The sequence below is a fragment of the Mobula birostris genome, chromosome 8 (assembly GCF_030028105.1).
Source record: "Mobula birostris isolate sMobBir1 chromosome 8, sMobBir1.hap1, whole genome shotgun sequence".
NCBI lineage: Eukaryota > Metazoa > Chordata > Chondrichthyes > Myliobatiformes > Myliobatidae > Mobula > Mobula birostris.
The window spans coordinates 147751429-147779324 of record NC_092377.1 but is presented as its reverse complement, the minus strand read 5'-3'; the positions used below and the strand labels follow the sequence as shown (position 1 = coordinate 147779324).

At 46.0% G+C, this 27896-nt stretch overlaps 1 protein-coding gene across 2 annotated transcripts in view; it reads left to right on the top strand.

Annotated features, from left to right (window-relative positions):
* LOC140201819 (triacylglycerol hydrolase DDHD2-like) overlaps positions 1 to 27577 on the top strand; it is a 48513-nt gene extending 20936 nt beyond the window's left edge. Inside the window, exons 7-17 of one of the 2 annotated variants that reach the window (XM_072266522.1) lie at positions 5472 to 5613; positions 6613 to 6821; positions 8006 to 8112; positions 9896 to 9988; positions 14543 to 14638; positions 14948 to 15115; positions 18583 to 18738; positions 19747 to 19849; positions 24141 to 24305; positions 25112 to 25280; positions 26769 to 27577. In XM_072266522.1, the coding sequence (XP_072122623.1) occupies positions 5472 to 5613; positions 6613 to 6821; positions 8006 to 8112; positions 9896 to 9988; positions 14543 to 14638; positions 14948 to 15115; positions 18583 to 18738; positions 19747 to 19849; positions 24141 to 24305; positions 25112 to 25280; positions 26769 to 26850 (1490 nt within the window). In that variant the 3' untranslated portion in view covers positions 26851 to 27577. Of the gene's footprint in view, positions 1 to 5471; positions 5614 to 6612; positions 6822 to 8005; positions 8113 to 9892; positions 9989 to 14542; positions 14639 to 14947; positions 15116 to 18582; positions 18739 to 19746; positions 19850 to 24140; positions 24306 to 25111; positions 25281 to 26768 lie in introns of both variants that reach the window. The other variant, XM_072266521.1, reaches the window with a different exon arrangement.
* The last annotated feature ends 319 nt before the right edge of the window (positions 27578 to 27896 follow it).

Sequence of the window (27896 nt, the reverse complement as noted above, 5' to 3'; positions counted from 1 at the left end):
GCTGACGCATGGTTATACTGATTGTCCCAGGTCCAGTTCTGGGATGAGCAGAAATTCCTTCTGGCTGAAACTTTGGGAAGATCAAAGTCATTGTCTTCATTCCCGTCACCAGCTCAGTTCAGTGACCCCCGACTCCTGGTTTGTGTCTGAAGCTGAAGACATTCTCCTTGACTGTCCCTTCAATATTTGAACTGCAGCATAATAATGCTATAATGTTCAGTCACGCCTCTTCAAAAAGATAGAGTAATAGACACAGTTGCCTGAAGAATAGAAGACTACATAATCTAGAAATTGGAAATTGAATTAGAAAACACTGGAAATGCTTAGCAGGTCAGGTAACAAGTGTATTGCATGTCAGAGTCATAGAGCACTGCCACACAGAAATAGGCCCTTCAGTCCATCTAGTATGTGCTAGTCCCATCAACCCACACCTGGACCATAGCCCACCATTTCCTTCCCATCCAAACTTCTTTTAATATGTTGCAATGGAACCCGCGTCCGCCACTTCCATTGGCAGCTCATTCCACACTTGCACCACCCTCTGAGTGAAAATGTTCCCCCTTGGGGTCCCCTTAAATATTTCACTCTTCACCTTTAACCTATTATCTCTAGTTCTGGTCTCAGTGGAGAAAGCCTGCTTGCATTTATCCTATCTACACCCCTCATGATCTTCAACACTGCACAGAATAAAGTCTAACCTGTACAGCCTTTCCCTATAACTCAAGTTCTGGCAGTATCCCTGCAAATTTTCTCTATACTCTTTCAATATTATTAATATCTTTCCTGTAGGTAGATGACCAAAACTGCATTCAGTGCTCCCAATTTTGCCTCACCAATGTCTTACAACTTCAACAAAGTTTTCCAACTCCTGTACTCAGTACTTTGGTTTATGAAGGGCAATATGCCAAGGGCTTTCTTTACTGTCCTATCTGTCCAAGACCACTTTCATGATTATGGATCTGTATTCCCAGATCCCTCTGTTCTACCACACTCCTCAGTGCCCTGCTGTTCACTGTGCAAGTCCCACCCTGGTTTGTCCTCCAAAGTGCAATGCCTCACACTTCTCTACATTAAATTCCATCTGCCATTTTCAGCCCATTTTTCCAGGTGGTCCAGATCATGCTGTAAGCTTTGATAGCCTCCTTTACTGTCCACTAATCTCCCAATCTTGGTGTCATAACAAATTTGCTGATTCATCTTGCCACACTAGATCATTGATGTAGATGACAAACAGCAATGTACCCGGTCCCGATCTCTGCAGCACACTTGTCGCAGGCCTCCAGTCAAAGAGGTAACCATCAGTCACCGTTCTCTGGCTTCTACACAGCCAGCGTCCAATGCAAGTTGCTGCTTCCAGAGTTCCAAGTGAGTGAGCATTCCTGGCCAGCCTCCCATGCAGGACTGTGTCATGGACCTCTTCCTTTGTATCTACTCGGACCAGCGGTCCCCAACCACCCGGCCGCTAAGCATGTGCTACCGGGCCGTGAGGAAATGATATGAATTAGCTGCACCTTTCCTCATTCCCTGTCACGCACTGTTGAACTTGAACATAGGGTTGTCAACTGTCCCGTATTTGCTGGGACATCCCGTATATTGGGCTAAATTGGTTTGTTCCATACGGGACCGCCCTTGTCCCATATTTCCCCCGCTAAGGTAGAGCGTTCCTGTGAAACCTTTCGTGCCGAAATGGCTTAAAGCGAAGAAGCAATTACCATTAATTTATATGGGAAAGAATTTTGAACATTCCCAGACCCAAAGAAATAACCTACCAAATCATACCAAATAACACTAACATATAGTAAAAGCAGGAATGATATGATAAATACACAGCCTATATAAAGTAGAAATAATGTATGTACCATATAGTCGGGAGGATTAAGCCAAAACTGATCTGTGGAAAAACAATCGGCACGTATGTGCATGCGCACGTCACACATGCGCACACAGGTTCCCACGCAAGGCTTCATGGTCATGGTAGTCTTTCCTGGGGTAAACACAAGTGTCCCGGGATTTGACTGCTAAGTTTGTCCCTTATTCGGGAGAGAGAAAGCTGGCAACCCTAACTGTAAAAGACATGCAGAGGTGAGTTTAACCCCCCCCCCCGCCCCCCCCCGGTCCGCCAGAATATTGTCAATATTAAACCGGTCCACGGTGCAAAAAAGGTTCGGGACCCCTGTACTAGTGTAGGGGTTAGCAGCACTAGTGACTCGTGTTCAGTTCTGCCACTGCTGTCTGTAAGGAGCTTGTACGTTCTCTCCGCAACTGTGTGAGTTTGCTCTGGGTACTCCAGTTTCCTCTGCATGTGGGTGAGTGAGTTAATTGGTCACAGTGTAATTGGGCAGCACAGGCTTGTTGGGCCCGATGGCCTGTTACCATACTGTATCTCTAAATAGGTGTAAATATACCGTAACTTACCAAGGGCATCCTTCACCCGGCTGTCAGAAAGTTGTTAATGGTGCATTCTGCACCACCTCTGTATTGTCTGATGAATTGTTAGAGGCTGGTGTGATCTTTCATTATATTCCGGAAATGTCATTACACATCAAGCTCACAATAGAGCACTGTGATCTCAAAGTAATTTCATTGTCAATATACTACCCTGATACTCGTTTTCTAGCAGGCATTCAAAGCAAGTACAAAACAAAACACACAAGATGAGCAATCAGTGTGCAAAAGACAGCCAACTGCAAACACACAAAAGAAACAAACTAATATAAGTAAATGAATAAGCAATAACTATCGAGAACCTGAGTTGAAGAGGCTGTGAAAGTGAGTCTATAGGTTGTGGGAACATTTCAGTAATGGGTGGGTGAAGTTATCCCCTCTGGTTCAAGAGCCTGATGGTAGAGGGGTAATAACTGTTCCTGAACCTGGCAGTGAGAGTCCTGAGGCTCCTGCACCACCTTCCTGATGGCAGCCGTGAGAAGAGAGCATGGCCTGGTTGGTGGAAGTCCTTGATGATGGATGCGGATTTCCTGCAACAGCCCTCCTTGTCGATGTGCTCGGTGATAGGGAAGACTTTATCCATGATGGACTGGGCTAAACCTACTACTTGTAGGCTTTCCCGTACAAGGGCATTGGTGTTTCTACACCAGATGCAACCAGCCAGTATACTCTACTGCACATCCAAAGTTTTAGATGACAGGCCAAATCTTCGCAAACTTTTTTTTTTAAAAAAAAGGTGCTGTCGTACTTTCTTTGTAATGGCATTTGCGTGCCTGACCCTATGAAATGATCACACCGAGGAATGTGAAGTTGCTGGCCCTCTCCACCTCTGATCCCCTGATGACCCCCAGTTTCCTCCTGAAGTCAATAATCAGCTCCTTGATCTTGCTGACATTGAGTAAGATGTTCCTGCACCATTTAGCCAGATTTTCAATCTCCCTCCAACATGCTGATTCATCACCACCTTTGATTCAGTCAACAACAGTGGTGTCATCAGCAAAGTTAAATATGGCATTGGAGCTGTGCTTAGCCTCACAGTCTTAAGTTTAAAGCAAATAGAGCAGAGACTAAGCACTCAGAATTGTGATGCACCTGGCTGATGGTTATTGTGGAGGAGATGGTGTTGCCAATCTGAAGATGGGGTCTACAAGTGAGGAAATCCAGGATCCAGTTGCACAAGGAGGTATTGAGGCCCAGGTCTTGGAGTTTGCTGATTAGTTTTGAAGGGATGATGGTATTAAATGCTGAGCTGTAGTCGATAAAGAGCATCCTGATGTATGCATCTTTGCTGTCCAGATGTTCCAGGGTTGAGTGATGAGCCAGTGGAATGTCGTCTGCTGTTGTGACGGTAGGCAGAGTGGAGTGGGTCCAGATCACTCTTCAAGCAGGACTTGACCTGTTTCATTACCAACCTCTCAAAGTACTTCACCACAGTGGATGTAGGTGCGACTGGAAGACGGTCATTGAGGCAGGTCACCACGTTCTGCTTGAAGCAAGTGGGTACCTCAGACTGCCGAAGTGAGAGGCCCAATATCTCAGGAAACACTCCAGCCAGTTGATCAGCACAGGTCCTTAGAACTCGGCCAGGTATCCCATCTGGGCCGGATGCTTTCTGTGTTTCTAGGTTGGTCCAGAATTGCCACTCTGCATGTGAGATGTCTTTCTGGAGGTTGTATCTGGACAACTTGTATCTTACTTGGTCACCAGATCTGAACACTACTGACCTGGCCCTCAGCAGATTGCGGATCTCTTGATCCATCCAGGGATTCTGCTTGGGGAAGTCTCTGATTTTTGCGGGGACACTGTGGCATGTTCATTCAGATCCTCTTGAGTCCTTGAGCACGGCCCAGTCCACTGAATCGAAGCGAACCCATAACTGCTCCGCTTCCTGCGACCCCCTCTTTGTTGTCCTTCCTTCTGGGGCCTTTTTTTTTTTTGTTTAGCCTTTGTTTTATGCAGCAAGGAAGACAGGCAAATGATCAGATTTTCAAAAATGTGGTCCAGGGATGGAACCCTTGTGGGTTTCCATATAAGGGATAAGGAATTCCTTATGGTGGAATAGCAGTGGTTGAGTGGATTGGAACCCCTGGTGCTGCAGGTGATATGTTGATGATAATTTGCCTTGGGTTTCTTCAGATAAGCTTGATTGAAGTCCTGGTAATGATTTGAAAGATGGCAGGCTAGGCTGTTTCTTGTTGCTGATCGTGACACTCAATACATCGAGTGTTTGCTTCACATCGGCCATATTGACGGTATGTAAATTACGGTCAGGATCACAGGGGAGAATTCTCTCAGTAAGTCGAACAAACTGCACTTAGTTATTAGACGTTCCAGATCGGGGGAACAAGAGTGCAACAAGACTGCTACATCCAGGCACTATGAAAAGATGTTATCGTGAAAGGCAAACCCCCACCCCCACCCTTTTGCCCTCTTCGAACCAGCAGTCCAGTTGATCCGGTGGATTGAGAAACGTGTCAGGTGTGACCAACATAAACAGTATGTCTGTGGTGAGCCACATCTCCATGAAACAGAGAGCACAGCAATCCCTCATTTCCCTCTGATACGGCAATCTTGCTCATAGGTCCTCTATCTTGTTCGCCAAAGACCATACACTTGCTAACATGATGCTGGCTAAAGGATGCTTTACACCCTGCTGTTTTAGTTGGCTCGGAGTCCTCCCTTCCTTCCTTTCATCCAGCCATGGCAATGTGCCTTCGCCTGCTTAGTGGCGGCATACCTGTATTCCTGAGAGACGAGTCTGCTGAGTCCTTCAGGATATTGTAAAATGACTAGTTCATTAAGATGGTTTAAAAGTACATTACGTAAAGGGAAAATACGGGCTGCATATTGCAGCAACAGTAGTTCAGAAGGTGTATATCTAGAAGTTTTGTGAGCAGCCCACAAAACGTCACCACTTGTCATCAGCGCCAGTAGTTAAGCAAAGCTAAGCCTGCTGCCCTTGTGATACATTGGGCAACGCTGTCTGGGGCCCTTCTGCTGACTAGCGCACTCTGCCCCTTTTGCAGTGAATGATTTTCGGAACACATCCCTCAGCCTGCTGCAAACACACTTCAGGAAGGCACAGGACGAGCAGAAGGTTGGTCGAGTGGAGTTTCTGCCCGTCAATTGGTACTGCACTTTGCATGGAGACGCAACAGGGGTGGATGAGTGAGTGTCTCTTCCCGCTATATTGAACAGTGTGTGCAAGTTAATTTCAGATTAGTTTGTCATATACACTGTGGTGCAATAAAATGCTTTGTTAGTGTGAAACTCAGAGTAAACTGCATACATGTTAACAGAAAGCGTGTGCAAAACAATGGAAATACCTCCCCAGAACAGAGTGCGATCTTAGCATGAATTTTAACTTGAATGTGTGTGCATCTGTTATTGTATCCTTACATCTTGTGTGCGTGTGTTAATGAATCGATTTATTGTGTTTGCACATGGTATATGTATGCATGTCATTGTGCTTATTGCATGCTTCTCTGTGTCTAATACACTTTGTGTACATTGTTGTCCTCTCATCATCGTTTTGGTTCTGTTCTGTGCCTGGTCGTGGTGAGGGATGCGTCACAGCCGAGTGTGTAGAGGCTGTCTCTCGGCAGTGGGCAGCACTTGCTTATTGGGAACCTGGTCTCTCTCCCCTGTCCTCAATACTGTTGGGTTGGGGTTGGCACAACTCAGCAGACCAGAGGCGGGGGGGGGGGGGGGGGGGGCTTCATTCTAACCGCCCCAACTCATTAGTACAAAATTCCTCTTTGCCTTGATGAGTTAGGTGCAGGGAGGGTGGGATCGCCTGGCTTTGTGTCAAGAACTTGGTCTCGAAACAAAATATTCAGTATATTCAGAGAAGAAATCTTTTTACCCACAAGGGAGTAAATGTTTGTAATTCTGCTGGTATGGAGCCTCCATCCCCGGGTACATTTTAGCTTGGGGGATGTGGGGTCAGTGCAAACTAGAGGATTGGCCTTGATAGCAATGAATGATGGAACAGGCTTGGGGCCAAGCGGTCTTCTTGCTACTAGTCCCCAGTGTAAACCAAGCTCTGTGCATTCCCACCGTATGCCTCCTCCAGCGTTCTCCCTGGCAAATTTCATGCCATCGGTGAAGTGTTAGTGTTGTTGCCACTTGCCCTGACTCCCTCTCTTCCTCTCTGACTCCTGCCAGAGATATCCGGAGGATCACGCTGCCCAGCATCAGCCGTCTGCGGCACTTCACCAACGAGACCCTGCTCGACCTTTTCTTCTACAACAGCCCCACCTACTGCCAGACCATCGTGGACACCGTTGCCAGCGAGATGAACCATCTCTTGACCGTCTTCCAGCAACGCAATCCGCACTTCAGTGGCGGTGTTTCGGTGACAGGACACAGTCTCGGTAAAGCAGTGACGACCATCAGCTAAGTGTTTACTCCTCGTGTCCCTCGTCCCCTCCACCTACCCCAGGTCTGTGAGATACCTGAGCACCTTCAATATAGTCTCCGCGTTTAATTGCTCCATCCAAGATGTACTGACCTTGTTTCACTGAGAGAATCTGAGTATGCAGTTAAACACACAAGTCCAAGTATGCCATCAGTGAACCCTGTCTTGGTGGCTGTTATAATGCCCTGCTTGTAGTAACATGGGAGAGCGCACACCAGTCTCTTGACCTGCTGACAGTGCAGGATGTTGCTGGTGTAACCTGTGTCAGTTCCAGGAAGCGGCTCGCTATCCCGCGCTGGCAGCCTTCCAGTGCTGGGCCAGGAAACCCGCCGTTCTCCAGCCTCGTAAGTCTATTGTACACGCCCTCCAGTCCCGCCAAACCGCTGAGGTTGGGGTGTCTCTCCCACCCAAGCGCTGGTTTGTGTAGATGCCGCGTGATTTGAAGCCCTGTTACAGCCTGTCACAGGAGGTAACAGATCGCACACTGCATACAGTTAAAGGAAGTATGTTTGTGAATAGTAACGACAAAGTGGTTAGTGAGAAAATGGAAGAAAAACAAATGAAAAGGGCCCATTATCCTTAAACAGCCAATTGTGCAGAGGCTGGAGCTCAGCTCTTCCAAAAGTCATATCCACTGCTCCTCAGCGGATTTCTGCACCTTGCTCCCATCAGATCACGGTCCCCACCAGGCCGAATCCTACGATCTGTTCCCTCCAGCATCTTTCTCTTCATCCGCCACCGAACAAATTTGAAAGCTCACACCGGTGTCAGGCAACACAAAACAAAACCCGCTCCCCTGACTGGATCGCTCACATTCCGAAGCACTGGTTATCTCTACCATAACCCAACCACGGTTTCTACGGGAAGGCCATTACATGAAATGGCCTACAACGTTAGCAGTGAAACCTTTACCAGGACATTACACTGGCCAATCACAAACAAGAAAACCCGCAGAGGCTGGAAATCCAAGCAACGCACACAAAATGCTGGAGGAACTCAGCAGGCCGGGCAGCACATATGGAAGGGTCTCTTTTCCATAGATGCTTCCTGGCCAGAAATGTTGCTGGAAAGCTTGCTGGCAACACAACGTCTATCTAAACAAAGAAGCCTTTCTGTCTAAGTGTATGCTCTGCTCCACAGGTTCCCTGATCCTCTTTGATATACTGACAAACCAGCTAGATGCTGGATCCAGAGAACCTACACCAAGACAGCCACTTCTGAGGAGGAATTGCCATTCCTGCACCAAGGTACTTCCTGGTATTCCTGGGTTGGAGTTCAACACAACCCACTTCCCTGTAGAGCACAGTAAAAGGCCAGTGAGCAGATTGTAGATGGGCTGATTACTTGATAACCAATTCTCACTCGTGCACCTGAGAGATAAAATGAGCTGTGATCCAGGAGAGAGAAGTTAGTACAACTTTCTTAGTGGTAGTTGGCCACCAACTGCACCACTTCTCTAAATTTGGACCTTGACCAAGGAGAAAGTTGGAAACTCCAAAGCAGATCTGTGTGGATCTTCTGTATTAGACTGGGACTATGTGGTTATTGGAGTTAATTTGTAATGCGGATGGGTTGGTACCTTTGGGATTTGGAACAGACAGTAAACTGAGTGTAGCTTTGAACATCATAGCAATGGACCTGGTGTGAGGGTCTCCTCTTGTTACAGATTTGAATTTTATAAAATTTACAAGGATGTTTCCAGGACTGGAGGACCTGAATTATAAGGAAAGATTGAATACATTAGGACTTTATTCCTAAAAACGTAGAAGATTGAGAGGAGGTTTGATAGACGTATACAAAATTGAGGGGTATAGCTGGGTAAATGTAAGCAGGTTCCTTCCCCTGAGGTTGGGGTGAGACTACAACTCAAGGTCATGGGTTAAGCGTGAAAGGTGAAATGTTTAAGGAAAACATGAGGGGAATATTCTTCACAGAGTGCGGTGAGAGTGTGGAAGCTGCCAGCACAAATGGTGCATGCAAACTTGATTTCAACATTTAAGAGAAGTTTGGATAGGTACATAGATGGTAGGGGTATGGAAGGCTGTGGTCCCAGTGCAAGTCAATGGGAGTAGGCAGTGTAAATGGTTCGGCATGGACTAGATGGGCCAAAGAGCCTATTTTTTTTTTGAGCTGTAGTTTTCTGTCACTCTAAAATTGAAATTTCTCCTGACACACTGACCATTTGGCCCATTGAGACTCCTGTTATCTTCCTCTGCCTACTGATGTACACTCGTGTGTTCTGATATACCCTGCTGTTTAATGAAGCAATCCTTCTTTTGGTGTCCTGTTGAAATGCTGAAGTCATCGGCTTCAGGGATGCACCAACGATTAGTTTGCCAAGCCGGTATCTTAATTTTTGTCTTTTGTTCAAGTTTCCACTGCCACCCCTTGCATCGCTGACTGTTGGTTTGAAGACAGATCAACAGGTTTGCATTTTCCTAATGCCTGTTGTCCCTTCTAAGATAACCCCAGGTGCCTTTCGATCAATGAAGCACCCGTTATGGTGTATTTGTCATTGTAAAGTGTGAATTGCTAGAGGCAGTTCACAGCTGGCAAGCTCACCCTCTCCCTAGGTGTGCTGAACATCAGGCTATTGGATTTGGCAGTGTTAAGGGGTAAATATTGGCCAGGACAAGGGGTAGAGTGCTCCTTCTACCCAAAATACAGCCTGGCATTCATTGGCTCTTCCTGCGCCCTGAAAGAAGTCTTTTACAACTCTTGTAAGGCAGCTCTCAGGAGGGTGTGCCTGGCCCTTTGCCCAGGTCTCTGTGGAGTGGAATTTTAAGTCACTATTTTCTGACCCAGAGTTGAGAGGAAGCCCCCCCTGTGCCAGGACGGTACCTGATGTCACCCCCTCCATGCAGCCACCAGTAAACCTCGTGGGGTTGAGCTAGCGCTGTGGGGAATCGCTTGATCGCATTCATCACCAGGTCCCAGCACCCCGATATCATTGGACGATGTTTGCGTCAAGCAGGTTCGCCAAGAGCTTACACAGAAATAACGTGTTCTCTTTTCTGCTGGGCTCAGCAGGACCCGCCGAGCTTGGAGGAAGCCCTGAAAATGCACAGGTTGTCTGAATTCCAGAGTGTCTTGGAGAAGGAAAGATTGGACTTTGACTCCTTGGTAAGATCTGTGTCCAAGTCCCCTCTCCTAATTTTCCTCATTTGACAGATATAACACTTCTGGTCACCCCCTGCCCCCTTGCCTACTCCTTAGTGAAATGATGGACAGGTAAAGTTAGTCCTTTGTCATAGTGGAGACTATCAGACATTTTGGAGCATTCACTAATTGAACCCCCAGATCAGTGAAGGTTTCAAAGTTCAGAGTACATACATGTCACCACATGCAACCCTACAACCCTGGTATTCTTTTTCTGCAGGCATACTTAGTAAATCTATAGAACAAATGCAGATAATAAGTAGCAATATAAGAGTCCTTAAGTGAGTGTAGGTATCTGTTTTTATTCAAGAGCCTGATTGTCAAGGGGTAGTAACTGTTCTTGAACCTGGTGGTGCAGTCCTGAGGTACTTGTACCTGCTACCTGATGGCAGCAGTGAGAAAAGAGCCTGGCCTGGGTGGTGACGATCTTTGATGGGTGCTGCGTTCAGTAAGAGTGTTGTAAAATGCTGCTCTTGGAAACTCACTGGAAATGCTCTCAGAAGTTAACATCAGTCCCTCAACCACTTAATCCCTGGACCCAGTTTCCTGGAAACCCTGTAACCATCTCACTGTAGGTTCGTAATGACTTGGCTATTGCTCTGAATTCAGCCTAACAGCAACATAACTCAACAATGCATGGGAATAACGATGAAAGAGGTAGTTTCCATTAAATAAACACATCTGGGGTAAATATGATTTCGGGTATACACAACCATAAAAGTTTGAATGTTTCTGCTAAGGAAAACTAAGGCATTTACTTGTATGAACACTGACACACATGCAAATTTACCATTCAGCAGGAAACAATAATTTAACTTGCACCAGTATAAACTTAGATCCAAAATGTATGGGCAAAACATTTTTAAACTATAACAAAAATCAATAATACTTTATATACAAAATAAAGTAAAAGCCCATTATATGTATAAATAATTGTTTATATCGTGCACATAATCACTGGAGCTCATTCCTGCATAATCAATCCAGTTTACTTCACTTTGTTTACTCACAGTACTGAAACTTTTGTGCTGAAGAACCTGTCCCAGGAAACAAATATTCATTCCTTCAACATCTAAGGGAAAAAATATCAAACTTTTTCAATGTCCTGTTCTAACTAATTAACTATGTTGTCTGCCCATTCTCTGTGAGACCATTGTCTGCATGAGGATTTCCCAGCATCAGTATCTGTCCTTCCAAATGGGTTCTGTCAACATTTCACCATGTCCTTCTCCAACGTTCGTTGACCGTCTCTATTCTCCTTTGATCCCGTGCTCTCCCTTGAAAAATGTCTCCCCGTTTTTCCTGTGCTTTCTCCAAAAAAAGTGTTAACAAGACAAATCCTATTGGCCAATTCAACAAGCCTAACTTAATCACTGATTTTATTTTATTTTAAATGGCAAAAATGAAATACTCGATTATATAATGTAATCTAAGGAACACCTACTTCATTTGGAGAAAATCTACAGCAAATAAAATGCCCAACAGCATAACTGCATTAATAAAATAAAGCATGATCTTAAGCCAGAGTAATACATATGCAATTCAGAATCTGATTAGAATCATGTTAATTATTGTGAACTTTGTTTTGGGGCAGCAGTACAGTGCCAGACATAAAACAATTTACTCTAAATGATTATATAAAATAGTGCAAGAGAGGAATAGGGAGGTGGTGATCATGGGCTGTTCAGAAATCTGATGGCGAAGGGGAAGAAGCTGTTCCTAAAGCATGGGATGTATGTCTTCAGGCCCTTCTACCTCTCTGATGATTGTAATGAGAAGAGAGCATCTCCCAGATGGTGAAAGCCTTTAATTCTTGAGACATCATCAACGGTGGGGAATAATTCCATCAGCTGGTCTCGGCCTAGCTGACAAAGCACTATTGAGACACAATTCACCACGTGCTATCTCATTCCCGTAAAATTAGATTAGATTCAACTTTATTGTCATCGTGCCGAGTACAGATACAAAACCAATGAAATGCAATTAGCATCTGAACAGAAGAGCTAAAGAATAGTATTATTTACAAAGTAACTGCGAATAAAAAGTAGGTGCTACAGCACACAAATATAAAAGTACAGAGACAGTCCAATATGGGTTCAATACTGCTTAGCGCTGTGATCCAGAACAACCGAGCTAGATTGCTGTCCCTTCCCTGCAAGGATAAACATTATGATCCTGATCTCGTGGATTTATTTGTTTGGGCCTCTGCTGTTACCAGATACACTTTCTGGTTGGCCTAATGTTTGCCTTTTCTAGACCTCATTTCCAGAAGCTCTGGGAAATGTTGTCCAGTCCCTTCCTTCAGTGGGTTAAGGGTTCTCTCAAACAGCCATGACATTTTCTTCCACCTGTTAAACTCCTGTATCAATGTCTTTGATGCTGCACCAACAACCCGAGGAAGGCCATGACCAGGCTTGAGCTTCAGGACATGAGCTCTAGTATTGGGAGCATTGTACGTCAGCTGCTCTGCAACTTTGGAGTATCTTCAAACCCAGCGAGAGGTGCATGCGCGTGGATCTTCCCTGCAGAAAGATGGGGATGCATCTTTGACAGAAAGAAAGTGATGGAACTCCTTCAGGTCAAGTACAATGAGTTTTGATTCGCGCTGTTTCTTTTTGGAGACTATATCTGTGAGTGTTACAGGAATAAGCCCTTCACCCAAAAAAAACTTCACTTGCCCCATCATTGCAAAGTTCCCACAACCTATCGACTCACTTTCTAGGGCTCCTCATCTCATGGTACTGATATTTATTGATATTTATTTCTTTGTTATTATTTTTGTATTTGCACATTGTTGTCCTTTGTACACTAGTAGAATACCCAAGTTGTTGCAGTCTTTCATTGATTCTATTGTGGTTATTTTTCTATTGTGTACTTATTGAGTATGCCAGCAAGGAAATGAATCTCAGGGTTGTTATTTGGTGACAAATATGTACTTTGATAATAAATTTACTTTGAACTTTGACACCCAGCTGGAAATGTCCTCCCCTCCCCGCCTCGGAAGTTTGTGACTAAACTCTGGTGTAAGTTGCTCAGACTTGGTGAAAGTGCAAAGTGATTTGAAACTTGTTGGGATCAAAAAAACTCATTAGACTTCAGAAGAATGAGGAGCTTTCTTATAGATGCATTAAGAAATTATGAAAGGGGTAGATAAGACAAAGGCAGGAAAGTTGCTTCCATTGATAAGTGAGACTAGAATTAGGGAACATGGTCTCAAAACCTGGTGGACAGAGATGAGAAACTGTTTCTCCCAGAGATTAGTGAATCTGTGGAATTCTCTGTCCAGGGAAGCAGTACACACTATCTCATTAAAAGTACTTAAGACAGTGGATAGATTTTTGCATAGCAGGGGAATTGGAGTTTATAGGGGAAAGGCAAGTGGGTGGAGCTAAGTCCACCTGCAGATCATCTGTGACCTTAGTTGATGGCAGAGTAGGCTCGATGGGCTAGATGGCCAACTCTTGTTCCTGTTTCTTATGTACAAACGTAAGTCCATAGTATCAATAAGAGAGGAGTTTTCTTTGTGGAGCCTTTCCATTTCCTGCAAAGCACAAGTCAGGAGCAAGAACAAAGCACCCCTCCACCCTGTGAATCCAATCTCTATCCCTCTGGTCCACACTGCCTGCTGTGTACACCAGCTGCAAAATACCTTGTGGTCACTCACTCAGTTGACTTGGACCTCACCTTTGCTATCCAAGGAGAGCAGTTCATGGCACTCCCATTCACCTGGTGGTTCCCCTCCAGGTCGCACTCGATCCTGGCTTGGGAATGTATCAGTTGTGGCTAAGGCTTTATTTGGCGTTTGTCCGATGGCACTTGGAGTGTTCTGAGCAGCTTTGGGGGTCCTTTTCCGAGAAAAGATCTGCTGACGTTGGAGAGGGTCCAGAAGAGGTTCATGAGAATGATCCTGGGAATGAAAGGGTTAACATATGAGGAGTATTTGATGGCTCTGGACCTGTACTTGCTGGAGTTCAGAAGAATGAGGACGTTCTCATTGAAACCTATTGAATATTGAAAGGCCTAGATAGAGTGGATGGGGAGAGGATGTTTCCTGTCGTGGGGGGGGGGGGAGGGGTTGAATGCATCTCGGTCCAGAGGGCACAACCTTAGAATAGTGGGGCGTCTGTTTAGAACAGAGGGCAGGAGGAATTTCTTTAGCCGGAATCAGTGGAATTCATTGCCGCAAGTGCACATGGAGGCGAGGTTATTGGATATATTTAAAGCAGAGGCTGACATGTTTATGGTTAGTAAAGGTATCAAAGGTTACGAGGAGAAGGCAGGAGAATCCATTGCAAGGGAAATGAATCAGCCATGGTGGAAAAGCAGAGCAGACTCGATGGGCTGAATGGCCTGATTCTGTTCCTATGCCTTATGCTGGAATCTTCCTCCCTGACAACAGTTTGGGAGCATCATCACCAGCAGGCCACTGCAAGCAAGAAGGCAGCTGGCCTCCACCTTGAGCACAGTGAAGTAGAGGTAATATATAAATGCTTCACTTTTCTTCCCGTCTCCCCCCAGGCACTGTGTTCAGATGATGAACTGAAGGACTTGGGGATACCTCTGGGACCAAGGAAGAAGATCCTCAGTTTGGCAAAGAAGTTGGCCCACGTCCAGGTACTCTGTGCTCACTGGATGGTTTAGCAGTTTGTGTTTTGTCTCGTGGACTACTCAGCACCTCCAGAGCACAAAATTCATTCCTTCCAACCACCGCTGTCACAGAGATCCAGTACGACACACAGCCAGAGGGAAATGGCATGGGTGTCTGGATTGTAGAATATTCTGAATCTGTGGTTTACAAAGTACCGGGGACGAGGGGATTTGGGTTCACGTGAAAGGGGATTTAGCTCTTTTGGTTTTTCTTCCGTCAAATGGTTCTGTTTCCTCAATGGCCTTGTTGTTAGTGTGTCGCTCTCTCCTTGGCAGGAGCACAGGGAAGAGGAGCAGATCGGTGAGCCGGTGGTGAGAGCCATCCCGGAGAAAGTCAGCCCGCCCTCAGAGGAAGGGGGTGCCGGTGAGCAGTTGCAGAGACCCCTGTCCACCAGCAGCCTCACCTCCGTGAACTACGAACAGTTTGACGTCGGCATTGGTCAGGTGAGTCATGGCCAGCCCAGGAGGGGCAGGCACCTTGTGCAAATGCAAACTGCAAATGCCAGCAAACACCAGTCCCGGCTTGGTTGAGTTTATAGGTTATAGCAGAAGTATATGTGGGTGGGTCTGCTGATGAGCAAATCCAAGTAAAGGATTTGGTCTGCACAAAGGTCGATGCAGTGCTTTTTTAAACCCAAGACCCTGTAGCTGGTGATCTTTTTTCAGTTTTTTAGAATCTATGTAAGCACTGACGCCAAACCAAGTGTCGGCAAGCGCTAGTTTGGTTGGTACAGAGGTATTCTTCTGGTGGATTCTGATGTTTTCGATCCAAGGTTCTTTCTGGAGTCAAGAACGAGGCATTACATTTGTTGCTTCACGACTGTTTTATAAAGCACTAATAGAACAAGGAGAATTGGAAACAGGAGCAAGAATCTAAGAACAAAGAAGGAAAAAAACAGAATAGAGACGGCAAGCCTATGTGCTCTGCCCTTCGACTCAATTGATCAGAGACATTCCATTCAGATCTGTAGATAATTTAACCAACCATATAGCCCCCACTCCAGTAACGTGACATCAGAGACGCTGCCAGAACTATACAGAGAACTAGGGGACGCTGAACAACTGCGTATACATACTGTGACCGCTAGGTAATATACTAAGCAGTTGCATGCCTATAGGAAATTGTATAAAATACAAGCAGGCATAAATTGTTTAACTGCAAAGGTAATAAGTATACAGTCTAATCCAGAACTTCAGAAGACGGCTTCTACAAATAGTGGTACATGGGACTCATCAATAAGAGAGACTGCTGTCTGCTTTGGGCTGATCCCATCAACTATCCTTGCTGCGATAACAACTCCTTGAATTTTGTCCGTTGGAAGCACAGTTTTTGGATTTGATAGAATATTGGTGAATATAGCTATTGTGTGTGTCCTCATCCATGATGGCCACCTCAACCTCCAGTCAAATGAACTGCCAATCCATGTGGTGCATTTCTCCTCACCTTTGAACTGGACTATGCAGTTTAATTGGCCAAGTCTGCTCAGTGTGGAGCTATTCATAAGTAGTATTTATCTTGAAAATAATAATAAAAAAAAAAATACTAGAGTCTGGAAAACTGAATCAAACAGAAGATGCTGGAAACACTCAGTGGGTTGAGTAGCAACTGTGGAGAGAATAGTTCCCATTTTAAGTCAAAGTTGCTGAGTATTTTCAGTCAGTAACTTTTTTTAATCCCTTGCTCTGTGCTGTTTAGGGTAATTAATTGCTAATAACAAGCTCCTTTCAATCAGCAGGAATACCATAGGCCTAGTGGCTGCATTGTGCATCTTAAATGATCATTAATTCCAAATTGGTTTGGGTTGTGTTATTATTGCTTCTGCATTGACCTATGGGATGATGGACTGAGAAGTTTCTAGTGCTGAATCTGCTGGGGAGACTTTTGCCACCCCAGACCTGGTGCCATAACTTTCATTCCCCCATATGTCAGTGTCTTGTACCAGTTGACACATTGTCTCTTTTGTACCACTGCACACTTTTTGTCGTTAAAAGTTAAAGCTAAATATTGCTGGAAATCTGAAATGGAAAAACAGAACATAATTAGTCACTCATGCAGAACTGGGTTTACTATCACTGTGTCATGAAATTTGTGGCTTTGTGGCAGCAGTACAGTGATAGGGAACAATACTATAGGTTACAATACAATGAGACGGATCAATACTATAGGTTACAATACAGTGCGGAACAATACTATAGGTTACAATACAATGATATGGAACAATACTGTAGGTTACGATACAGTGGTACGGAACAGTACTGTAGGTTACAATATGGTGAGACGGAACAATACGGTAGGTCTCGACTCTTGTCTTGCCACTGGATCCAGATGGGAATTGGGAAGAGAGAGTGAGGCTGATGCTACGCAACTCTCCCTCACTTAAATCCAAATCACATGCTAGTCTCGACACCGTCAAATGGTGTCGAGGTCCTCATCGACATCGATGGACGAACGCATAGGTTACAATACAGTGATACAGAACAATACTATAGGTTGCAATGCAGTGATACAGAACAATACTATAAGTTACAATAAGAAATGTAAACAAAATTAGTAATGCAAGAAGGAAGATGGTGTTTGTGATCAATACAGAAATCTGATAGCGGAGGGGAAGAGGTTGTTGATAAACATTGAGTGTTTCTCTTCGGGCTCCTGCATCATCACCTTAACGGTAACAAAGATAAGAGGGCGTATCCTGGATGGTGAGGATCCCTAATGATAGAAGCTGCCTTCTTGAGGCTGTGCCTATTGAAGATGGCCGTGATGGAGCCGGCTGAGTTTATAGCCCTCTGCAGTGAAAACTTTGAAAAGAGGAAGATAATTTCTCAGACATTCCCTCTCTTGCAGCTGCTGGCAATGATCCTGCTGTTCAAATGTACTTTTCCTTTGAAGAAGTTAAAGAGGTAATGGTGTTTGGTCACTTTCAGAGGGTGGGATTGGGAGGCTACTGAACAGTGAAGGGGGTGTACAGTAGGGTGATGCCAGAGAAAATGAAATGACAGATGAGGAATGCAAACCAAAGCTGAATGGAAATGGGCAGTGAAGTGTGGAACAAGAGGAAAGGTGCATCTGAGCTGCTGAAGAGCTGCCTGTAGCTGCTGACCAGTGAGGTTAGGCAGGAAGTTGCTTATTGATTACTGAAGCCCAGAATTGCAACTCTCTATTAGTTTGCATTGAGTAGGCATGAGCTAGAAGCAGGTACTGTGGAACAGCAGATTGAAGGGTATTAGTGTCTGGAGTCTCATGAACACTCCAAGTTAGTGTAGCAATAGAAGAAAACAATTAACAAGACAGAAGAAATGTTGGTCTTTCTTTTCTAGACAGTTTGAATCCAAAAGTGAAGATGTATTACTGAAATGACATAGAGCTCTGGTGAGACTGCATCTGGAATTTTGTGACCAGGTTTGGTCCCCCTACCTAGGGAAGACAAGTATTCACGTGACAGAGGGAGTGCACCAAAGTTTTACCAGATTGATTTCTCCTTCAGTCTATTTCAGTGCTTGAAAATTTACAAATTTCATTGTGCGAGGACTAACCCCCACCCCACCCCCAAATCTCGACCTCCAGCTCTTCAAGCCTGGTGTTTAACTCTCCAGCCAATTGTGTCACAACATCTTCCCCGCCAACTCTCGGAGCTGTGCCCGTTCTCTTTGGCCCTCCCACTCTTGGTAACAGTTCTGAGCAGAATCCGTACGAGCCAGTAGCTTACCTGCCAAAGGGCTTGTGCTGTCTGGTTCCACGTTAAACTTAACAAGGAATGGTGAATGGTTAGGGCATGAAAGGAGACCCTTCAGCCCATCATGTCTGCACTAGATCGCTACCCGAGCAAGTCACTTGTTCCACCCCAGCTATTTCCCTGCCGCCTTGAAAATGGTAAATTTATTAAAATTCCTTTCTTTAATTCCTGCTCAAGGTCTTGGTAAATTATCCGCGCCTGAGTTTTGAACCCGAGGTCTTCTTCGCGTTTGGCTCGCCCATCGGTATGTTCCTCACTGTCCGAGGACTGAAGAGAATCGATCCCAACTACAAGTTCCCCACGTGCAAGAGGTTCTTCAACATCTACCACCCAGTAGGTACCATCTTGGCAAGAGTAACAGTAGCAAGTTGTGAGAAAACCCTTAAGTGTTCCTGGTGTGCTAGTTTAATAGAGGTTTTGACCTTGAGTGGTATGAATAATGTTTTCACGCTGGCTGAGTATAAAATAATCCAGCATTGATTTTTTTAGTTCTAAAGTTGTCACTTTAATAGTTAAACCACTATCATAACTTGTTCCAAACAAGAGAAAATCTGCAAATGCTGGAAATCCAAGCATAACTTTTTGAAGCTTTTTATTTAAAAACAAAAGAAATTGGAAACCAAAACTGAAAATGGTGGAAGCACTCGTCCAGTTGGGCAGCATCAGTGGGGCGAGAGAAATAGTTCTTTCATGCGAAAGGACCTTCTGTAAATCTGAGAAGAAGAGGAAATAGTTGAGTTTTGATTTGGAGGGTGGGATGGATAGGGCAAAGGAATTAACTGTGGTAAGACGAGACCAGGGATGCCATGGGGATTAGCTGCTGATGAAGCCCTATTGATGAGAGGTGTGTGTGAAAGAGTGAAACCGACAAAGGAGCTGTGGGATTGGCTGATGGTTTGCCCTACTAGACAGTGGCACAACTAGAAGAGCGGCTTCCTGTCAGCATCCGAGACCAGTGTTCAATTCTGACCTCGGGTCCTGTCTGTGTAGAGTTTGCACGTTTCCCTCTGACTGCACGGGTTTCTTCCCACATCTAATCATGCTGCCTGCAGATTGGTAGCTGTAAATTGCCCCTCATGTGGATAGGTGATAGAATTTGAGGAAGGCTACTTGGCTGGAACGTGGGACGAAAGTTGGTGAGTACTTGAAGGCTGGTTTAGAGGGTGGACCACCACCCTGTTTCTGTGGTGTGTATAACCAGCTCGACTCACCAGAGATGTCTCTTCTGATTCATTCCTTCTTCCTTAATGTGTTGGGTTTGGAAAGGTAATTGGTCTGAGGAAAGTCTTGAGTTTCTCCGGTGATAGTAAATGTTTTCCCTTTTTTTTTTGCCCTCTGTAGTTTGACCCCGTTGCGTACAGGCTCGAACCCATGATCGTCCCGGATATGGACCTGGAGCCCATGCTAATCCCCCATCACAAGGGCAGGAAGAGGATGCACCTCGGTAAGGTACCTGTAGTATGGTCAGGTCCCAGCAACACTCCAGTTGGTGAACACAAGGTTCGTTCACGTTTTCCCCAGTGACTACTTACTGGCCATGTTTAGTTGGAGATCACTGTGCTTCTGCTCAAAGTTGAGGTGGATCCCAGTTTCCCTTGCTGCAGAAGCCCCATTGTATGGGTGCATTGTAGCGGGACAGGGAACAGGCTGGAGTTCTGTCCTGTGGTCTGTGTGCGTGGGTGAGAAGGAGGAATGGGCCTTGGTTTGCTGCTGTTGTTTAGATGCTTGTTGTGTTCTGTGTTGTTATGCTGAGCGTTGTGGGCATGCAGTGTCGGTGGCAGGATGTGTGTAGCACTTGTAGGCTGCCTTGGGTGTGCTGGTTGTTAACACGAATGACACGTGTTCTTGTGATAAATAAATTTGAAACATGGATGTGACCTATCATACTTGAGTTTTCCCATCCAGTTAAGTCTCAATTTCCAACTAGTGACTACCATCAGCCATTAGGGCAGAATTAGGCCATTCAGCCCATCGAGTCTGCTTTACCATTCCATCATGGTTGATTTATTATCCCTCTCAATCCCATTCTACTGCATTCTCCCATAACCTTTGATATCTTGATTAATCAAGAACCTTACAACCTCCATTTTAAATATACTCAGTGATTTAGCATCCACAATCATCTGTGGCAATTAATTCCACAGGTTCACTACCCTGAAATTCCTCCTCACCTCTGTTCTAAAAGCACATCTTTCTGTTCTGAATCTGTGCCCTCTGGTCTGAGACTCCCCCACTATCAGAAACATCATCTCCATGTCCACTGTATCTACATACCAGGATTACTTCCATGTCTGGGATGTCCTAGAGCATTCTGCCAAAGGCATTATGGAAAGCTCTCTTAAAAAATTAAAATAAATCCTGCTTTAAATGAGGATTGTCCAAACCCAGTAGTCCTGTTTAACTGCCAGTAACTGGCCACATGGTTTGTCAGAGGTGGCATTGGCCACTGAAGCAACATAACAGGGGCAAAGGGTTATTGCCTGAAATTGACTGTAATTTTTCAAAAGAAAATGAGTGTTTGTCAGTCATCAGGTCTTTCTGTTTGGGCACAAGTGAAGATTTGCCTTCCAGTTTCTTGAGATAGATTAGAAAGAGTGCAGAAAAGATTCATAAAGATGTTACTGGGACTGGGGGTCTTGAGGACCTCCTTGTGGACTTCAGGAAGGGGAAATCGAGGGAACACACATCAGTCCTCTCGAGGGTTTAGCAGTGGAAAGGGTGAGCAGTTTCCAGCTACTACTTTGGGTCTCAACATTTCTGAGGATCTATCCTGGGCCCAACATATAAATACAATTACAAAGAAGGCTGTACTTCATTAGGAATTTGAGGAGAATTGGCATGTTGTCATAGACTCGCAAGCTTTTACAAATGTGCTGTGGAGAGCGTTCCAACGAGTTGGGTCACTGCCTGGTATTGAGGGGCCACTGCACAGGATTAGAAAGAGTTGCGGAAGGTGGCAAACTCTGCCAGCTCCCTCATGGGCACTAGCCTCCCCAGCATTGAGGACGTCTTCAAAAGGCAATGCCTCGAAAAGTGGCATCCATCATTACGGACCCCCAGCATCCAGGACCTGCCCTCTTCTCATTGCTACCATTACAGAGGGAGTACAGGAGCCTGAAGGCAAACACCTAACGTTTTGGGAACAGCTTCTTCCCCTCTGCCATCAGAATTCTGAATGGATAATGAACTCATGAACACTAACTCGCTATTTTTGACCCTTTTGCACTACTTATTTTTAATATGTATGCTACTTATTGTAATTCATAGTTTTTTTACAATTATGTATTGCAAAGTACTGCTGCGAAACAATAAATTTAAGACATATGCCAGTGATATTAAACCTAATTCTGATTCTGAGTTACAAGGAGAGACTGGACATAGCTGGGTTTTTCTTCCGGACTATAAGAGGCTGAGGAATCTTACTGACCCTTTCAGAACTCTGTTAAAATCATGAGGGTCACAGATGTGGTGGATGGCTGCAGTCTTTTTCCCAGGGCATACTAGAGGTCATGCACTTAAGGTGAAAGCAGAAATATTTAAAAAGTGGCTTGAGGGGCAAGCTTTTCACTCAAACGATAATGGTCATGTGGAGGGAGCTCCGGAAAAGCCATAGAGCTGGGTGAAATTGCAGTGTTTCCAAGACAAATGGACTGGTACATGGATAGGAAAGGCTTAAAGCAGGGGTTCACAATCTTTTTCATGACCATTAGCCGAGGGGTCGATGGATCCCAGGTTGGGAACCCCTGGTTTAAAGGGATATTGAACGTAGAACAGAACAATACAGTACACTACAGATCCTTCAGTCTACAATCTACTGATCTGTATAAATCTACTCCATGATCAGGCTCGTCCTTCTCTCCTACACAGTCCAGAACCCTCGATTTTTCTTGTGTCCTATCTGTGAGTCTTTCAAATGTTGTGAGTCTTTCAAATGTCCCTGTTGTACCACTGCACCCTGCAGTGCACACCAGGCATCCACTACTCTGTGCCTTTTTAAATAAATAAAATAAAACAGCCTAACTCTGACATCTCCACTAAACTTCCCTGCATTCACCTTAAATAGATGTCCTCTGGTATTGGCCATTGCTACCCTGGGCAGAAGAAGTGCTGGCTAACACCTTTATCAAGTTGCCTCTCATCCTCCTTCACTGCAAAGAGAAACACCTTATCCTTACCTCATAGGACGTGTTCTCTAATCTAAGCAACAGCCTGGTAAATCTCTGCACCCTCTAAATTTTCCACATCCTTAATGAGGCGACCAGAATTGAACACAAAATTGTATGTGTAGTCTAACTGGAGTTTAGTAGAGCTACAGCATTACTTTGCAGCTTTTGAACTCAATCCCCCAACTAATGAAGGCTCTATATGCCGCCTTAGCCACCCTATCAATCTGCGTAGCAATTTTGAAGGATTGTTGTCTTGCACCCCAAGATCCCCGTATTCCTCCACACCAGTAAGAATCCTTCCATTAACCTTGTACTCCACCTTCAAGGTTGATCTTCCAGAGTGTATCACTTCACTTTTTTCTAGACTAAACTCCATCTGCCGTGTCTTGGCCCAGATTTGCAACCTATCTATATCCCGTTGTATCTCCACACCACCTCCAACCGTCGTGGCATCTGCTAGCCTACGCCTCTACTTCATTATCCAAGTCACTTTATAAGAATCACAAAGAGCAGGGTCCCAGAAACGCCAGATATGAGCCAACCCCAGGCAAATTGCACCAGCTTGGATAGATGTTCTGGTTTGCCTGGATGACTTGGGCCGAATGGCCTGAGTTCATGTTCTGACTTGACAACTACAGTATTTTCTAATTCGCTTCACTTCCTTAGTGCCCAGGGTCTGCTCTGTCAGGGGTTTGTTATCCTTTGTTGTAAAGGAGTCCCAGTAGAAGAGAAAGGAAGTCCCACTCCAGTTGTACTGAGTTGGTGAGATCCCACCGGCACACAGTGTGCAGTGTCAGCTTCTGTGGTCTGGTGTTTAGCTCTGCATTGATGAATTGGATTGAGGGTTTTATCCTGAGGCGGGATCAAGTGAGGTGATTAGAGTTTGGGACGATGAGGGATGAATTCTTTATGATGTAGAAGATTCGGAGGAAAGTTGAGTGGATTGTTTCCTCTGCACTAAGAGTCATGAACCAGTGACAAAATCTTGGAACAGCAGGAAAAACGGAAGTGTCCTCGCCTTCCTGCTCTCTGCGTATCTTCACTGAGTACTTCTGTGTCAGAAAAAGGGAATTGAGAGATGTGGTCACTGGGCAAGAACGGGCAATCAGAGTTGGACTTCTTATCACTGACATACGTCGTGAAATGTGTTTAGTGGCATCAGTGTGGGGCAAGACATTTTTTTAAATTACTGCGTTGTAAGGAATAGTGAGGTAATGTACATAGATCGTTCAGAAATCTGATGGCAGAGGGGAAGAAGGTGTTCGTGAAACATTGAGTGTGCATCTTCAGGCTCCTGTACCTCCTCCCCATTTGTGACAACGAGAAGAGAGCATGTCCTGGGTTGTGAAGGTCCTTAATGATGCCAGATTTTGAAGATGCCCTCTTCAGTAGAGACTGGTGTGTCCGTGATGGGAGCTGGCTACTGCAACCTGTAGTGATTCTGTGCATTGGAGCCTCCATACCCAGTGATAGGATAGTAGACCCGATGGGCTGAATGGCAACCTCCCAATCCCAGAACTGGTGCATTGCTGAATTTTGTTTTTCTGCCCTCCCTCTGTGTGCCAACAGAACTGAAAGACAGCCTGACGCGGATGGGCTCTGACCTGAAGAACGGCCTCTTCTGCTCCCTGCGGAACGCCTGGCAATCGTTCACCCGGCTCCAGTCCCCCTTGCCCCAGCTGCTGACTGACACGTCCGCGGCTGCCATCGAGTCGGCCGTCGCTGAGAGTGAAGGTGGGACCTTCCCCTGCGGCTCACGCGTGCTTTAGAACTCCCCCCTCCGCGTGTCACAGTAGCAAACCCTGCCTATCCGTTCTCAAAGGAGTTATCCATCAGGAAGCATTGGCCCCAGCTGGAGGTAGGAGGGAGATGGGTCCAGAGAGGCAGGAAGACATTTAGACTGAGCAAGGTTGCCTTCGGTGAAATCCTGTTAAAATCACAGCCATTCCTGAGAGAATGGGGTCACCAGGCAAATAACAATAACCCTCTACCCAGCGGGACAGGTCCCACAGATCCTCTGTTCTTCATCTGGGCTCCAGTGTCGGGTTTGTGCCCGATGCCCAGAAAGGGCTTCAGGGTGAGAGGCCCCTGCTCTGAACGTCACAAGCAGGAGTGGGAGAGTGCTCCCCATCCCCTCTGCCCTGCTCGATTGGCTGGACTTTCCCAGGCAATGTCCATGTCACCTGCCAGCCTCGGTGGGCAACAGTACTGTGTGCCCCCTCCACAGTGCATCCACGACCCTCCGCAATGCCACCTTTCCTCAGCCAGCTCCTTTCGCCTCCCGGCCCCCCTCACTCTGCATGTTTTTGCGCCCTCCTGGCCTTTGTCCTAGGGTACTGCTGGTCCAGAGAGGACCAGGGCCGCGCAGTTACCCACAGCCCGTAACTGAGCCGGGCACTGCTGCTCCTTTCCCTTGGCATCTTCTGCCCCGCCCGACCGTGCCCACTGTGCGCAACACTCACTCCGGGGTGCTGCCCCTCGCCACCCTGTGCCCTGCTGCCCCTCGCCACTCTAACCTGCGCCTGTGGTTACTTTCTAAGCCGGGTCTGAAGCAGACGGAAGCGGCTCCCTGCAGGAGGAGGAGAAGGAGAAGAAGGTCAAGATCGGGATGTTGAACGGTGGACGGCGCGTTGATTACGTGCTTCAGGAGAAGCCTATCGAAAGCTTCAACGAGTACCTCTTCGCTCTCCAGAGCCACCTCTGTTACTGGTAAGGGGACGAAGGGGGCGCTGGTGCAGTAGGTGAGGGAGGGCAGGAAAATGCCACCCACATCTCAACGGCTGCTGGTTTGGTGCTTTCGTGAAGCTGCATATTGCTTCTAGTGTGGAGGGGATTGGTGGAACCTAGAGTTAATTGGCTGGTGTGGGATTAGGGCTAATGGGCACATGATTGTCTTCACGTTGGTGGGCTATAAGGGGCTGTGATATCCGTGACCTCAAAGGATTTTGGACGGGTGACATTTCAGTGCCTTGTGATGTTTAAGATGTCACACCACTGCCGTTTAGGACAGCAACGAAGGTCCTCCATCTCTGGCAGTGTTCGGGGCTTCCTTCATCGTGTCAGTAGCTTCCTCACGGTTTTCACTGCTGTCAGTCGCTCAAGTCCCAGGTGGAGGCTCAGGAATACCATCACACTCAGATGTAGAAGGATCACCATTTGCTGTTTCTGTCACAGTTTTGCTTGACCAGTCAGGGTTGTTAGCCCTGAGCTGAACCCCTAAATCTGGAGGACCGGTAGACCTCTCTTAGTCTGGCCTCTACCCTTTGACCTGTTTGGCATGGGTGACCCTACCAAGAGCCAGAGCACAAGGCCCTGACTCCAGCCAACATAACACTCCAGGTCATTGAGGCACACAAGCCTCCGAACCACGACATGGTTGTGATACTCTTGGAGGTGTCGCACAGCGAGTAGTTGGTTTATTTGAGCCTTATCCGGGCACATCATGGGCGGCATGGCAACACAGCAGTTAATGTAACGCTGTATAGTGCTGGCGATCAGGGTTCTATATTCCGCCCCACTTGTTTGCACATTCTCCACGTGACTCTGATTTCCTCCGAGTGGTCCGGATTCCTCCTCCATTGCAAAGACGTCCGGGTTGGGGTTAGTGAGTTTCGGGCACGCTGTGTTGGCTCTGGAAACAGGGTGACACTTGGGGAGGAGCTCCCAGCGCACCTTCAGTCTGTGATGGTGGTGGACTCAAACGACGCACTTCACTGTAATTTAGTGCACGTGCGACGAGGCTGATCAAACAGCCATTGATATCCGGAAGACCATTGGGACAGGATTCGGCAGAAAAGCCCCTCGAGTCCGGAACACCTGGGCAGCTTGGATTTGAATTGTCATTTCTCTCCTCGCCTCCGTAGTGCGTCGGCTGCAAACCTTGCCGTTCCTTCAGCACTTTTTGTCGTTTATTTCAACAAGGCCGAGTTGCTAGCTTACCCCAGGAGCCGGCTGGAGTGGAACCACTCACCTCAAAGTCCAGTGCTGGTGCACTGCTGTACCGGCCGGCTTTGGACTTGAAGTGAAATGCCCAAAATACTGAAAGCACAAAGCTGGCCAGGAGAGACAGGAAAATGGAGTTTGCATTTCGCATGTTGATGTTCAGTATTTCATGTTGATTTTGTGTTTTGAATGTTTACCCAACAATTACATTGTTTTGTTACCTGTGTTTGCCAACTCTTGTTTCTCGCCCTCTAGGGAATCTGAGGACACAACACTGCTAATTCTGAAGGAAATTTATCAAACACTCGGTGTCAGCCTTGAACAAGCACAGCACTAACCAAGACCTACACCAGCGGGGATCTCCAGCGCACCCCAATGCCGACAGGGTTGGACTCTCCAGCCCACTAAGCGTGACTCCATTCCTTCCCTCTTCCTTCTTTCAAAGCCAAGCTGCTAATTGTGAAGGTGTTGAGGATGACATAGACTTCCACTACCTTCTGAAGGTGGCAAATAAGGTCGGTTGCCAAATGCATTGGAAAGCTTGTCTGCCAGACGTTTGGATTTTGAACACTGTGAGGAAATGGCGAGCCGCCTATATCCAGCAGGTGCAGGGCAGGGAACCTCTCCAAAGGTTGCGTCATCTGTAACTCCCTCAGATATTATCAGTAATGGCATCCAATTAAGATTAACTTTAATCGGTGATGTGGTCTACATCATCAGCAAGAGTGTGTTCTATGACGGGAGCTGCGGACGGGAGCTTGACTACAGACCAGCAGGACAGACTTATTTAACCATTTTTATTCTGGGTTTGAATTGCAGATCTACTTTTAATCTGAGTGTGGATTTAAGACAGGAAATATTCTCACTCGCAATACCACTTTGCAACCGAGCATCCCTGTGGCGTTCGTGACAGAACATTATCTTTGAGTTCCCATGCACACTTCTGAATTGTCCTTGTCACACAATGGTGCGACGCAGTAGTGTTGGAGTAATTGTAACTCGGTCGGAAGTGTATTTGTCAATGCACAAACAATAAACTAGCACCTCTGTAACATAGAAGCAAATGGTGTTCTGTGAATGTTGGAGAGGCTGGAACCAAGATTGTTCCACAGTGTTTCTCTTGCCGGAAACTCCCAATGTAATGGCTTTAGAACAAACGAATAGCCATGACGTTGGAATAGAATTCCACCCACCCCAATCTTCTTTGCTCTATTTCTGTGAAGTCAAACTGAGTCGTTGTCAAGTACTTTTTTTCCACTGACCCCGCTACCATGAGTAACGTCACCAGAGTGAATTAACTGACCTGTGTGCCAGCTTGCTGTCTACCAACTGCATTTCCAAAGTATTTCAGATCAGCTATGTTAATTTTGATTTTAAAACAAT